The 14913-nt window shown below is 34.8% G+C and overlaps 1 protein-coding gene across 3 annotated transcripts in view; it reads left to right on the top strand.

The window, feature by feature from the left end:
* Positions 1-14913, top strand: part of LOC145787768 (WD repeat-containing protein 3-like) — a 168818-nt gene that overhangs the window by 73567 nt on the left and 80338 nt on the right. For all 3 annotated transcript variants that reach the window (XM_082599589.1, XM_082599590.1, XM_082599587.1), the window contains exons 10-11: positions 6098-6331; positions 10307-10434. In XM_082599589.1, coding sequence (XP_082455715.1) covers positions 6098-6331; positions 10307-10434 — 362 coding nt within the window. The remainder of the gene's footprint in view (positions 1-6097; positions 6332-10306; positions 10435-14913) is intronic.

Below are 14913 nucleotides of genomic sequence, written 5' to 3'. Positions count from 1 at the left end.
CTTATTTCACCTCAAAACTACTTTTTACGGATGAAGTGCTTTTCACTCACAGTACATGCTTGCATAACTCAATAAAATAATGCACTAGGGCTGTTGTTGCTTGAATGTTGCAATTGTTGCATCATCCATTAATTTCAAGATCAAGTTGGATGTTGCATCATCCACTGATTTCTGTACCAAGTTGATGCTACCGTGGTAGAAATCACATCATTGCATCATTTGATTTAGATTTGAAGGCAAGGAGCATTTATGCCATCATGTTTAAATATTTTTTATCATTTATACATATATTATATATAGTATTTGACTAATGGATGAGCAATTGCGTGGCCAACGGCCATTTAGGCAAATGCTGTGAAACAGCCATGCGTTAGAATCCAGAATCTGTAATTGGTAAATAGCCTCCTAAATTGCATTTCACATCATATAAACAGACTACAATAGAGTAGTACTTTCACCAGTTTAACTATAAGGCCTTCTTGCATAAATGAGTTTTAGTGTAGTATACACAAAGTGGCATTACTTGATTTTTGTGCACTGTACAACATCCACTGCGTTTTCAGTTTATTCTTGGAAATTTACTTCACAATCACATCCTTAAGTCCTAATTTAAAGTTTGTTTTAAGTGCCTTGTAGTGTTTTTGTTCATTTTTTAAATTTTCTATTAAAAACTGGACAAATATGATGCTCTGGTTTTTTTTATGGTTTTTTTTATGTTTTTTTTTTAAGTGGGTTTTTTAAAAAAAAACCACCCGGGTTTTTGGGTCGGGTAAAATACCGACAACCCTGTCCAGTGACGACGCGACAACCTCGTCATCCGATGATTCCGATTCTGACTAGTTCTTTATTCAACAGACTTTGTGTTGCTCGCAGTATCCTAATTGTGCCGAAATTATGTTAGTGTACTGTATACGTAAATCGAGGCAATCTTCTTGCAGGGAGCTATTGATTTGTTATCGGTACCTGACTGAGCAATTAACGTTATTTCATGATAATTTAACGTTGCTAGATGTCGAATTAATGTAAAACAAACATAAATTTCTTATTGGGCATTGTTATTACATGATATAACTCGCCGGAAAAATTAAATCGATTTTTGCCGACTCGAACGTTGAATCAACCCAAAATTAACTTACTTTCCCCCCCCAATGAGTTATAACATGAATCACCGTAACAGCGTGTGTATCGCGTTGATCGCTTTATCGCTACTTGTGGTATTATTACATCACAACAAATCAAACATTGCGGTCGTGATAGACCATTCGATTATTTTTTTCTCTTCTCGTTTTGCATGTTTTGGTACAATTTTGTCGTAATAATTGTTCACAGCAATTGCCGAGGCAATTTCAACTTTTGCCATTTGGCCTCGTCAACGTTTTTGCAAAGTAAAAATATGCTAATTTTGAAGACTGTGTGAGTGTTCACAGCAAGTAAAATAGTCCGAGGTGAGGTCTTGGTGCGATGTTTCTGCTGATTAAACTCACGCTGCGAGTAAATCAAACAGGAAGAAATTTTGAACAATTTTTGTCCGAATTAAATGCTCATTTGCGACGGCATTTTTATTGCCGTAGCAGAATGGCCATTATAGCGTTTGCGGCGGCATTTACCACGGCAATCGCCGTGTGCCGCCGCTAATTTCGAGGACTGCATCATTGGTGCATCTTCCATCTTGTGTAATGGGTATAGGTGGTGAGTTGTAACCTGTTCCAATTGTTCTCCTTCCAGCTTAGTATTTTTTTTTATTTTTTTTTATTTTCTATCAACAATGTCTTTGTTCTCTTCCGATTTTGGTTCATTTCGTACTTTTAGTTAATTTCATTCATTTTGTCCATACTTTCATGCAATTTTCCCTCTGTGTATGCCAGAGTGACAGTGTCATCTGCATATATTATGTTGCTCATTACTTGTCCGTTAAATCTGACTCTGTTTCTGTCCAGTGTTGTTAACGTTTCCTTGATTATTGCTTCGTGTTATAAATGAAATAGAATTGGTGAGGGTATGCATCCCATATACAGTATTATAAAATAGTAATCAGAAAACTTTTTGTGTGATAGCCTACCGTATTGACTTGATTGTAAGCCGCGCTTGATTGTAAGCCGCCCTTGATTGTAAGCCGCATGTGATAGTGTTAAAAATTTAATGTAAGCCGCCCTTGAATGTAAGCCGCAAATACTGTTTACACGCAAAGCTGAAACTGTTTACTGTTAAGTACCATAAATAAAAACTGACAACTCCCTTTTTTCTTTCTAATGCATGTCATAAATGCACGTGACAATTTAAAATGCACGTCACAACTTCACAATTGTCGGCATCAGACTACGCAGTACGGCAAAACATCTATGGCAAAGTCGACAAGGAAAAAGACAAAAAGAAAAAAGAAAAATGTAAGCTGCCTTTGATTGTAAGTCGCCCTTGAATTTTAGCCGCCCTTGAATTTAAGTCGCAAACATGATGGAAGAAAAACTTTATAAGCCGCGGCTTACAATCAAGTAAATACGGTATATCATTTTATTTTGCATCATTAACGCTTTCGTGACGAAAAATATAATACCAGCTACAATAGCCAATATGCCAGCACGTCAGTGAATGTTCATTAATATAAAATGTAAAATCGTAATGGTTAATTGGAACGGTTAGTTCAGTTTATTTTTTGTTTTTGTTGGCGAAGAAAAAGACACAAAAAGCAAAAACACAATAAACACAAATAATTCGCACAACAAAAGGTCACCAAAGTCAGCTGCCACCCAAACATTTAAACAAAAGACCCAAAATTAAGAACATTAACACATACGGTATATAATATATATTCATATATAGCACAATACTAACACTTTAATTTGTAAACATTAACAATGGAATTAACAATACATTAACAATGGAATAACACAGGGCAACATAAAAAAATTGTGTAGAAAATTAAGCGCATGATTTGTTTCAGGAGTGATCATTGCACAAATTCTTTAATAAACATTTATATTTAAATTTAAAAACATTGTAAGACTTTTCTTTTATTTCCTTTGGTACTTGATTCCATAGTTTCACTCCATTAAAACATAACATCTTCTTACCAGAGTTTGATGTTGTAGAAGGCAAAATAATAATATAAATCATTCTTTTGGTTCTGACGGGTTTTATGATGGTGAATTTCATTTACAAAAATAAAGCAACCAGCCAAGGCCCAGGGCAGCATTTTGTGTACATATTTGTACATAAATTTTGCAGTCTCTAATTTAATAATATCGTCAATTCTGAGCACATTAAATTGGTGATAAAGAACAGTTGTATTTGTTGACCTCGGCAAAAATAAGCAGGATTGGATGAACTTGTTTTGTAACACTTGTAGTGGAGCAAGCAATGTAGAGTTTGCTCTTCCCCAATTTATAATCGAGTATTGGATCTTGGATTGAAACAAAGCATAATATAAAGTTTGTAATATTGTTAAAAGGGCAATGTATCTCAGCTTAAATGCTATGCCGCAGACCTTTGCAAGCTGCTTTCTAAGATTAATAATATGACTATCTCATGTCAATCGCTCATCCAAAGTTACACCTAGATAGTTTATACATTTCTTCCTTTCGATGGATCGGCCACTGATGGACAGACTAAAATTTTCTGCTGCATTTTTTTTGTTGCAGAGGATCATATAAGTAGTTTTACTATAATTTAATGAAAGTTTATTGGATTTCATCCACACATCAATTTTTTCTATTTCTCTATTGACATTTTTTTGGAGAGATGACAGGCATTTATCTGACATATGAAAGTTTGAGTCATCAGCAAAAAGTGTAGTTAAAAAAGAAGATGCATTTGGAAGATCATTCACATAAAGAAGAAAAAGCAAGGGACCAAGGATTGACCCCTGTGGGACACCACATTTAGCAACATTGAAATTAGAATTCTTACCGTTAATTTTTGTACTTTGCATTCTATTTGTTAGATAAAATGTTAAAACGTTTAAAAACTTGCCACGAAAGCCATAATGGTGAAGTTTTTTTTAAAAGTATGCCATGATCAACTGTATCGAAAGCTTTACTTAAATCAACAAAAACCGAGCATGTGTATTTGTGATCATTCAAGTTAGAAAGTAAATCACCATAAATTTTTGTCAATGCTAAGCTTGTTGAATCATTTTCACGAAAACCATGTTGAGCTGGCGTTAAAATATTACATTTGTCAATAAAATTCAGCATCCGTTTATATAAAAAAATTTCGAAAATTTTGGCAAAAGTTGGCAATAAAGAAATTGGTCGCAAATCTGTAAAGTGTAAAGGTGAACTAACTTTTGGTACAGGTATTATCAGACTCTTTTTAAGTACATCAGGAAAGATTTCTTGCAAAATACATTTATTCAGCACTTTTGTTAAAAAAGAGCATATAATTACATTAGCCATTTTGATAAATTTAGAAGGTATTTCAAAAATGCCTGAAGCTTTATTTGCTTTGAGGCTCCTTATAGCATCAGATACTTCTATCTCATTTATATCAGGAAAGCCAAAAGAAGAGCATTTTCTGTTTAACATGAATGATTCAAAATTTGCATTTGAATTTGGAATTTTAGCTGCCATTAAAGTTCCAATATTTGTGAAGTAATTATTTAATAAATTAATGAATTCAATAGAATCTGTTTTATAGCTTTTATCATTTATAGTCATAGTTGAAGGAAGCTTTTTATTATTCGAATTTCTTTTCCCCTCTATCATCTCATGAACGATCTTCCATGTTTTCTTGGAGTCACTTTTTGTTTCTTCAAACTTTTTTTTATAATGTTGATTTTTCAGTGATTGTTTCAAATGATTCAGTTTATTGCAATATGCTTTGTATTTCCTTTTTGCTGATTCATGTTTATTTTTTATCCAATATCTAAATAGTCTGTTTTTTGTTTTAATAGATTTATGAATGCCTTTTGTTATCCATGGTTTGTTAGAGAGCTAAATTTCAGTTCTCGACATGTTTCTAAGTGGTGCATGTTTATCTAGTGTTACTTGAAATCGCATAATAAAAGAGTGCATCAAGTTGTCTGCATCATCACAATCAGTATTTACTTCATTCAAATTAGACTCTAAATCGCATAAGAAGCTGTCAAGACAAAAGTTTTTTTAAGCTTCGAATTTTTTTGGTCGGTAAATTACACATTACATTTTTATTTTTAACACATAAGAAAGTAGGTAAATGATCAGAGATGTCATGTAAGAAAATGCCATAGGCATTTTGGTTACAAGTTATGTTTGTGTAGATGTGATTTAGTAGGCTTGGATTAGATTCTCCACAAAATCTAGTTGCACTTGTTATGATGGTTAATGGTAATGCATCAAGGTAGCTAAGTTATTGTGTAATTATAAAAAAAAATATAATGAAAATCTGAAGTTTATTCAAGTATATAATCACAATTCTAGTGATTACTTGAATAGTTTGTTCTTGTTTTTTGTGAAACCAATCTGTGGATTTTTGGCTCCAATGTTGTCACTGCAAGACGGAAAGTTGTGTTGGTTTCTAGCCGAGACTGGTGTACCAAGTAAATAATTTCAATTGCTGTGGCAGTTGAAAATATCTTTTCACACAAATGACAAAAATATTGTTAAAATTGAATCAAAATGTCCATTGCTTTTTCATAACGTGATAGCTACAGTATTCATTTTTTGTAGAGAGCTAAACGAGGTCTTGATAAGGCCCCAGTTTTGTTTTCACTAAAAGTTGCACTCCTGATCCGGATCCCTGTTGTTTTTTTTTGTTGAACACCAAAAACCTGATTTGCTACGATTTGTGCTTTGCAAACTGAAACTGTCATGCCCCAAAACTTTGGTTGCCAAGTCTCATTTTCAAATGTCACTCGATATACCTAGAATACCTAGATGCAACAAGTCATGTTAGGTTTTACTATAGCTGGGTAATGTTACATTTGTGTGCAGACTGAGGTGTACTCGTATTTATTTCAAGATTGTATAAGGTCTTGAACATATAATCATTCCATCACTGCAAACAGTGGCGCACCGTTGCATACTACTTGTTAATGATCTCTGGTCTTGTCACTGTGAAGGCTGAAACACATGCTAATTGTGTTTTTATTTCTTGATTTTTTAATAATAATTTTGTGTTTCAGTTCTTTAGACATATCTACAACAACGCCATCTGGTGACGCAAGTATTGTAGCATTATTGCACAACAATCAAATTCAATTGCTGAATGCCCAAATGAGCTTATTGAAACCAGACTGTTCCAGTGTAAAGCAGATATCCCAACAAGGTCACCGAAGTGAATGCCGATCAAATTGTTTTTCTTCGGATGGATTTGCTCTGCTTTCAGCTTCCTCCGAAGCAGCTAAGCTCTGGAACAGGTTTGGGAATTTGTTTATTGAAAAACTTGGTTGCAATGAACTTAACTTACTATCAAAAACAATGAAAACCATTAATACTACAAAAAGTGCTTAATGCTAAGTAAAAAAGCAAAGCAGAGCGAATTAAATCAAATATAGTTATTACCATCTGAACCCTTCAAGTCTTTCTGATGATCCTTATTTAGGTGAAACAGGCTGTTAAGGGTTCAGATAGTAATAACTATATTTGATTTACAACAATAATTTTACATATTTACAAATAGTTTTCATAGTTGAACGTTTTTGGAAAATTTGATGTGGGCGTTTTTCCTATTTACAAAACATTCAAAATTGGTTCGTGTTTTCAACTAAAGTCCCAGACGCCTTCGTCTCTCTACTCAAATGCCGTATACAATTTTACATGTCGTATTTTCAACTAAAGTCCCAGATGCCTTCGTCTCTCTATTCAAATGCCGTATACAATTTTACATGTCCGTGTGATTCGGCATTGACATACATCGGTATGTCCAGTTGTCCACCAGACATTTGACCACGAGATGCGGGAGCATTTGAACTTTAGAGACTTCTAGAAAAGTGCCATCAAAGACCATATCATGGAGTGTTCTTTTTGCACAAACCGAAAATTCTCTACTGACTTACTTAAAATTTTACGCAAAGGCTAATCTCAATGTGACACAGAAATTCAGGAAGCGCTGTTAATCGTATACAATTTTATAAATAAAATTGTATACAAATGTCGTAAACAATTTGAAAAATTCAGGAAGTGTTGTGAATCAAACGCTACAACCCAACGGTCATTTGGTCGACCAAATGTCTGTCGACCAAATGACTGTCGACCAAATGTCCTGTCGACCAAATGACCGGCTATGCTTGAAACGACATCTTCACACCAAGCATGATTCTCGTCGCAACAAGCCTGTGGAGTTTTTTTCGTCGATTACTGCGAACATCGGAAAAACAAAGACAGTCATTTGAAAGTGAATTTGTAAATGAAGCGAAGTATACAAGAACATCGTTTGAGGCCGCCTTGTTGATTGCAAGAAATCTTTCAACATTGGTTAAGAACCTATTGTACGAGCTGCAATTCAAATGAGCACAATTGTTCATCGCAAAACAGAGGTCAATGAAATGTGAACAATTCCATTGTCAAACAACACTGTGTCGAGGTGAATTTACGAAATCAGTGAGGATCAACTCGAGCAACTCCTTCTACGAATTTAAATAGGTTCTAAATTTTCCATTCAGCTTGATGAGTCGACTGACATGACCAATATGGCATATCTTTTGTTATATGTTAGGTACATTTATAATAATGACATTTTCAAGGAATTGCTGTTTTGTCAATTGCATGAATGTATTACTGTGGACCTGTACAAAAATTTTTCAAATTTTTGAGTCTTTTGCATTGTTTCCCATGATTTTGACCATGAGAAATTCGAAAATGACAACCATAATCTCTTGCCTTTCAATAGATCATTATAGCGCAAGTTTAAAATTTCAGAATGACTTTTATGACATCATCTTGTCATCGTCAAATATATATCTAAGGTTTTTCTGTCAGACTAGTCCCATTGAGAAATTTCAAAAGGTGTGTATAGGCTGCCTGAAATAAGGAAATGCCTTTTTCTACTAGTGGCGTTAAGAGCTGCTTCCTAATCTTATTATTCCCCCCACACTTCTCAAAATGATGCTAAATATTCAAAAGTTGATTTTCACTTGTGAGCTATCAGTAAGGTAAGTTTTCTGGATTGCTTCACAAAAACAGAAAAGTTTTCATTAGTCTACACATACTGATTTATTTTAAATCCAGGTGTGGAAGTGAAGATATAACACAGCAAGCATGATGTCAAGTAGAGCTGAATCCAGAAATTAGAACATTGAACAGAAAACAATAGAATTAAGCATCGAAACCAGAAATTAACAATTCCAACCACGCTACACTATACTACATTACTGGACGAAAACATACACATGCATTGCTGAAGCGAGAGTCAGAGTTAAAAGTCACATGGTTGAAGCTACTTAAAAAAGAACTCTAGTTTTTATTGGAACTGTACTGCTGGGAGAGTTCAATCCATATATACGAATGCACAATATAACGAAACCGCCAAACTACGTATGTGTGTGTTAATTGCCAGGATGTGACTAGACATATTGGGAAATCTAGTGATTTCACTTCCATAGCAAAACACAAGTGTGCGCTGAAAGCCTGTTGCAAAGATTTCTGAATTCCTGAAAGTTGTCAGGGTTGCAAAGATTCCTGACTTCTGAACCGATGAGTGTTGTCAGAGAAAGCGTGCAGGAGCTACACAGTAGTTGCAATGTATGTTGCCTGTCGAAACAACTACCAATTGTAGCTTAGGTTTATTCTGAGCAACAAATAATGAATTGTCATGTTGAAATTGTGGGAAATTTAGAAACGCCTTTCTTCAATACATTTGTATCTAAAAGCTATTTCATCCTAAGTGTGGCCGTGTGGGGTCTGCTACTATTCGGCTAGTCCGATTCGGCTAGTCCGATTCGGCTAGTTCCCTATTTGACTACAGTCCGATTCGGCTAGTTCCCTATTCGGCTACAGTCTTTTTCGACGGACGACCTGCGAACATATGCAAGCATTTAAACGATCAACTTCAATGACAACTAAGACATGTAACACCGAAACCCAGGTTTATTCTAAACTGCCACTTGGGTTTTAACTTCATCTTTTATGTCAAACGCTATTTGGCAACTGTCTTTTTTCGTTGACACGTTTTCGCTGAGACTTTATCTCATTAACCTCTATTGTTAATCATGAAAAATGTTGTTTTGATGTAAAACACTTATTTTGAACAAAAAGGCACTCATAGGTAAACACTGGATAAAATGCAAGAATGCAAAAGAAATGATATTGGCGGAATAAAATACAACATTCTCTAAATAAACAGAAGAATCGGACATACATCTCTCTGTTATCATTTTTGATGTAAAAATTCCTTTTTTGTGCTCCCTTTGTAGGGAACAAATTAAAACTGTGCTGCTGAAATTTCCGATTTTAGTTTGGTCTTAGTCTCATCATCATGATTCGGAGTAAGATCTTTGTTAGAAGATTCACAAGGCTAATTGTTCTGTGGAGTGAACATTCTGTTGCTCGGGTTTTCTTTGGTAAAGTTATGAATATGGAACGTACCATACCACTAGGGATGTTTCCGGTGTTATAAATATGATTTAAGATCTCAGTGGTTAGGTCTAAACCCCACTCATCTAAAGCTTCGAGAATTTCAACTATAAAAGAAACAATATTGTGGAATAAAACACAACATTCTCTAAATAAACAGAAGTCCTCTAAATAAACGTCGTTGGATTTGGAATATTGTAATAAATTAGGATTCTATTAGATTCTAAGTTTGCATACAGACGGTGACGTAGGATACATGTCAATTTTATGTGAGTAAACATTTCAATTTAATAGTTCAAACATTTTGCACTAAATTTCATTTCAATTAATTCTTCTTTGTCGGAATGCAAAAGAAACGATATTGTGGAATAAAATACAATTCAAAACTGTAGCCGAATAGGGAACTAGCCCAATCGAACTGTAGCCGAATGGGGATCTAGCCGAATCGGACTAGCCAAAACGGGCCATTCCGGCCGTGTGTGTCTTGTATTAGTTATAATTACATTTTTGGACATTCAATGTTCTCGTGTGTTTTATTTCGCAACCGTAGCCTACATAGCTATATCCTATAGATAACACAGAGCATCAGGCAAAGCATATATTTGATTTCGTGGTGACGTTTTTTGAAACTAGGTTAAAATAAGAGTTAGTTTCTTTGTTTTGAGACAAAAGTTTATTGAATTATGATACAGGAATATGAGGTTGTAAAAATGTTATAACCGCAGTGCTCACACACAGCGTTATCGTAGCTTAATTTCGAAATGTTACATCCAGTTTTTGGGCATTAATGTTTATTACTATCACCTAGTATTTATTCATAGGAGCAGCCAACAGTGCATTCGTACTTTGCAAGTGAAGCATGCCAGGTCTTGCATATTTGTTCCTGGGGACAGACAAGTGCTTATTGGCACACAGCACGGGAGTATAGAAGTTCATGATATTGCATCAGGTGAGCTTCTTCAGGATGCCATTTTCTGTGTTTGTATTTATTTTAAAGTTCTCATAAGCCTAATCCAAATATGTAACAAACTACCTCAAAGTAAGTTAATTATTGTATTGCAATAGTTAAGACATAACTATATGTTTTAATAAAATAAAGCACTAAATCTATTTCCTAAATAAAAACTAAATTCTTTGTTAACTTGTTCCATGTATGATTTCCTTTACTGCAAAAAGCTTCAGGCTCCATCCCATTCGAAAAGTTATTTTATAGCGCTGAGTTTCCACTCTAGTCACATCATAATAATTTACAGCATCCCCCCATCATCATCATTGTTGTATATTTTGGTTTGTGTATTTACATTGAATTTTTGTATCTTGCTTTTGTTCTTCTTATATCTTGGTTTTACGCTTTTTTAATAAAACAGAACTTCAGTATGACTTGTTGAATGAGTTTAAGAACACTCGACTGAACGAGAAGTTCACAGTGCTACGCAGAGTGATTAGTTTTAGTCTCTACAAGTTTTAGTCTACAATTAACTTCTATGGAAAAGGTCGTTGAATTGATGCAGTCACAGCTAGAGCAGATTCGTCAACAAATGCAGCAGCAAGAACATTATCAGAAGGTCCAATATGGAGGCGCCATATCAACCAGCTATGTCCGGTCACGTCTCGCCACAAGACAGAGATCCAGGTGAGGCTACCTTCACATCATCACAACATCAGTCAATGCCGATTGCAACCGAGAATCCATCATCATTATCATCAGTCTTGCATCAAAGATTTATATTGGGGCGGTCATAGAGAAGATGCCAACCACATCTTTGTTATGGTGGTGGTTATAAGTTTATTTGGGAGGTGTTGTGTATTTTGGTTTATTTATGTTGAATGGAGAAGAGAGAACTTTTCAAAGATGGAAACAAAACGCTTTCTGCCTTGAAAGACTGTGTTTTTAATCTGTTAAGGCTGTTAAGCTCAGAAAAATCTTCTTTTACTACAATATACTTGATTTCAATACACTGAATAAATTGTGACATACTGACACCTCTACAATTAACTCAACCTTCGAAGTGCATGAATTGCTGACAGGTATCAAAACCCTCTGTAACCACAGATCACCAGGATTAAAGGTAGTACTCACTAACGAAGCTATAAAATATGTAGTTCAAACAATGCACAAAGTTGTATCATACTAAAGTTATGTATAATGCTGTGTAACAAACAGGCAAAGCACCAGATGAATGGAAAAAAGGTTTTATGATATCACTTCCAAGATCAGGAGACTTAATGCTGATGTGTAATTATAGAGGAATCTCACTGATGAATCATGCAGCAAAATTCACTGGTTTACAAAAACAAAAAAAAAATTGCAGCATGAACTTTGATAATTGATTTAGACAAAGTTTTGGTTGCTGAATCCAATTTTGAGCTCAGAATTGCTCTATCACATCAGGTTTTTTTCGCTGTGCATTTAGCCCAATTTCATAAATTGATCAAATTTTGACTTTTGTTAGTGACAGTACGGTGAGTGTATATTTATAACAGCAACAGATCAAACATTGTTATTGAAATCACCTATGATGTAACCTCGGCTGAAAGTTTTGTTGTAGCTCAGAATGACAGAGTTTTCAGTAAACTTTAGTCCAGTGGTTCTCAATCTTTCTCCAATCACGGACCTTCTTTCAAATTTTGGAAAGTATTTGTAGACGCATTTTGTCTTTAGTAGCTCATTACTTAGTTACCGTCTTTATCTGTATACATCTCAGCAAATTAACTCAGCTAACTTGAAGCAGAACGAAAGCAGGGTATAACTTTCGCAGTATACTTTCATTGACTTTATAGTCACATTAGTCAGTTTATAAGGTTTATTAATGAATGAATTCCATGTAGAATTTTATTGATTTTTATTGCAGCAGCGATTTGCAACTTGAGACTTTTCTATTGCAGATTGTGTTATTAAGCTGTAAATTTTGATTGTATTAAATACTATGTCAGCTGTCAAAAAGCGTAGATGCGCCAATGACCCCAACATTTTTTGCTACAATTGCGTGTCCTTCACTGGCTCTTAAAGTGCCTCTGACAGATAAATAAATTTGCGAAATTTACCTAAGATACCAAAAAGGTGACACTAACAAACTTCCCTGACCAGAAAATTGTAAAAAATATCAACAGGCTACTAAGTTACACGCTTGCAAACTTTCGTTGACATCGGCGAATCTGACACTCATTCTATTGCGAAAATAAAAACGGCAACATCGCTGTGACGTCACCGTAAGCTGGAAGGACACAATCTGTGGTGACTGGTGACTTGGTTAGGTATAGTACGGCTACTGCAAAACGTGAATGTGTTGGGCTCTGTTGGTCTAAAGCATGTGCAAATTAAGAATTACCGAAATAGAAAAGTGAACTTACTAGTACTACCAGGTTTTGATCAAATAGGTTGAGTTTATTTTTATCAAACAGCATCTCAATTCAATTGAAATTGCAGTTTCATAGGGCTACAATTTTGATAATTTTTTATTTGTCCTAATCTGGCTATAGCCATTTGCAGTGTAACAACAGTATCTCACAAACAGTAGGCTACCTTTAATTTATGGTTGAAGCAATGCCTAAAAATTGCTGTTCATGTATAGCCTATTGCTGTAGCCTATTTAAAAATATCTATCCAAAATTTCCTTGCCAACTGAAAGTATTAAATGCAATAATTCTCATTGTTCAGATGCTTCTCATGTTGCCTCAATAGACTCTTTCTATAATATTATAACTGATGCTCTCAAAGCAGCTTCTGATAAAATCTTTGTTGATGTAAAGAAGAAATGTAACATATTTTCTGTTCCTGGTTGGAATAATCATGTTAAGCAAGCTCATGCTACTGCCAGAGAAAGTTACATCATGTAGGTAAAAAATGGGAAACAGTGAAATGGTTACCTATATGAGTTGATGCAGAGCAAACGAAAGGAGTTTAAAAAAGCCTTTCACCGTTGTAATCATGCCTCTGAACAACATAGAGCAAATGTGCTTGCCTCAGCACTCAACTTGGACAGCTCACATAAGTCATTTTGGCAGAAAGTAAAAAAGTCTACTTGCAAAAAGAGTTCTCTTCCTGTAAATGTTGGTGGAGCAAAAGGTCCTGAAGCAATTGCTGAGATGTGAAAATATCATTACCGCTCCTTGCTAAATTCTAGCAAAACCAACACTGAAAAAGAATTTGTTAACTCATGTATTTCTTCTAGGGATAAATATTACAACTTTTGTTGCAACATGGACACAATTGGTTTCTTGCTTGTCAAACTGCAATTAAACCGCGCTGCGGGTGCTGACAAAATTTCAGTTGAACATATTGTTTATGCTGATTATTCGTTTTTATATTAGTGTACTTTTTAATATGTGTCTTAGTCATGGCACTGTACCAAATTCTTGCTTGAACACTGTCTTAGTCCCGATTGTAAAGAATTTGAATGGCGACATTCAAGATTCAGGTAACTATAGACTTATTGCTCTAGCTACAGTAATCTCAAAACTGTTTGAATGTTTTATTTGAATCATCTATTGCCTTTCTTGAATACCAGTGACAACCAATTTGGGTTTAAGTCTGGTCATAGTGCTGACATGAGTGTTTTTTATTAAAACAACCAGTGTCCTCTTATATCAGTCATGACACTCCTGTATATTCTGTCTTTTTGGATGCTTCAAAAGCCTTCGACAAAGTCAATCATCATTTATTGTTTAAAACGCTTATCACACATAACGTGCCTACTGCCTATCTATTTTGTTCGCTTATTGGAATACTGGTGACCTTTGTGCCTTTATAGTAAAAAAACCATGCAAGTGAGGTGGGAAGGTCACCTGTGCCAATCATTTACTGTGTCCAACGGAGTCTGACAAGGTGGGGTGTTCACTGTTCAGCCCCTATCTTTTTGCCGTATATATTGATCAGCTTTCTTATCTCAATAAAACAAAAGTTGGTTGCTATGTTGGCAACTTTTGTCTAAATCATATTATGTTTCCTGATGACATTTGCTGCATCTCGCCTAGTTTGTGTGGCTTACAAAATTTGTTAGATGTTTGCCACAAGTATGCTGTTGAACATGAAATTACTTTCAATTCTAAAAAGTCATTTGGTATGTTATTCTCCCCAAAAAACTTTTATCTTTTACGTGCTCCTCTGCTACATCTAGGTAAATCTGAAATTGTGTTCACAGACTCTGTAAAATACCTGGATGTATTTATTGATAGTTCTCAGAGATGAAAATTATATTTCAAGGCAAGTACGTTCTCAGTATTGTGCTGCAAATAATGCAAAATCTCAATTTTTCTAAATGCTCACCCGCTGTAAAAAACAGTTTATTTCGTTCTTATTGTATGTCGTTTTACTTATCCCAGTTGTGGAACAAGTTTAGATCTTCTAGTATAAAACAATTACGTGTTGCTTACAATGACTCTTTCAGAATATTGCACAATTTGCCTCGTTAGGTCAGTGCCCGTGAAT

The sequence above is a fragment of the Aplidium turbinatum genome, chromosome 18 (genome assembly GCF_918807975.1).
Source record: "Aplidium turbinatum chromosome 18, kaAplTurb1.1, whole genome shotgun sequence".
Lineage (NCBI taxonomy): Eukaryota > Metazoa > Chordata > Ascidiacea > Aplousobranchia > Polyclinidae > Aplidium > Aplidium turbinatum.
The sequence above is the reverse complement of the archived record's forward strand: the minus strand, read 5'-3'. Positions and strand labels throughout refer to the sequence as shown.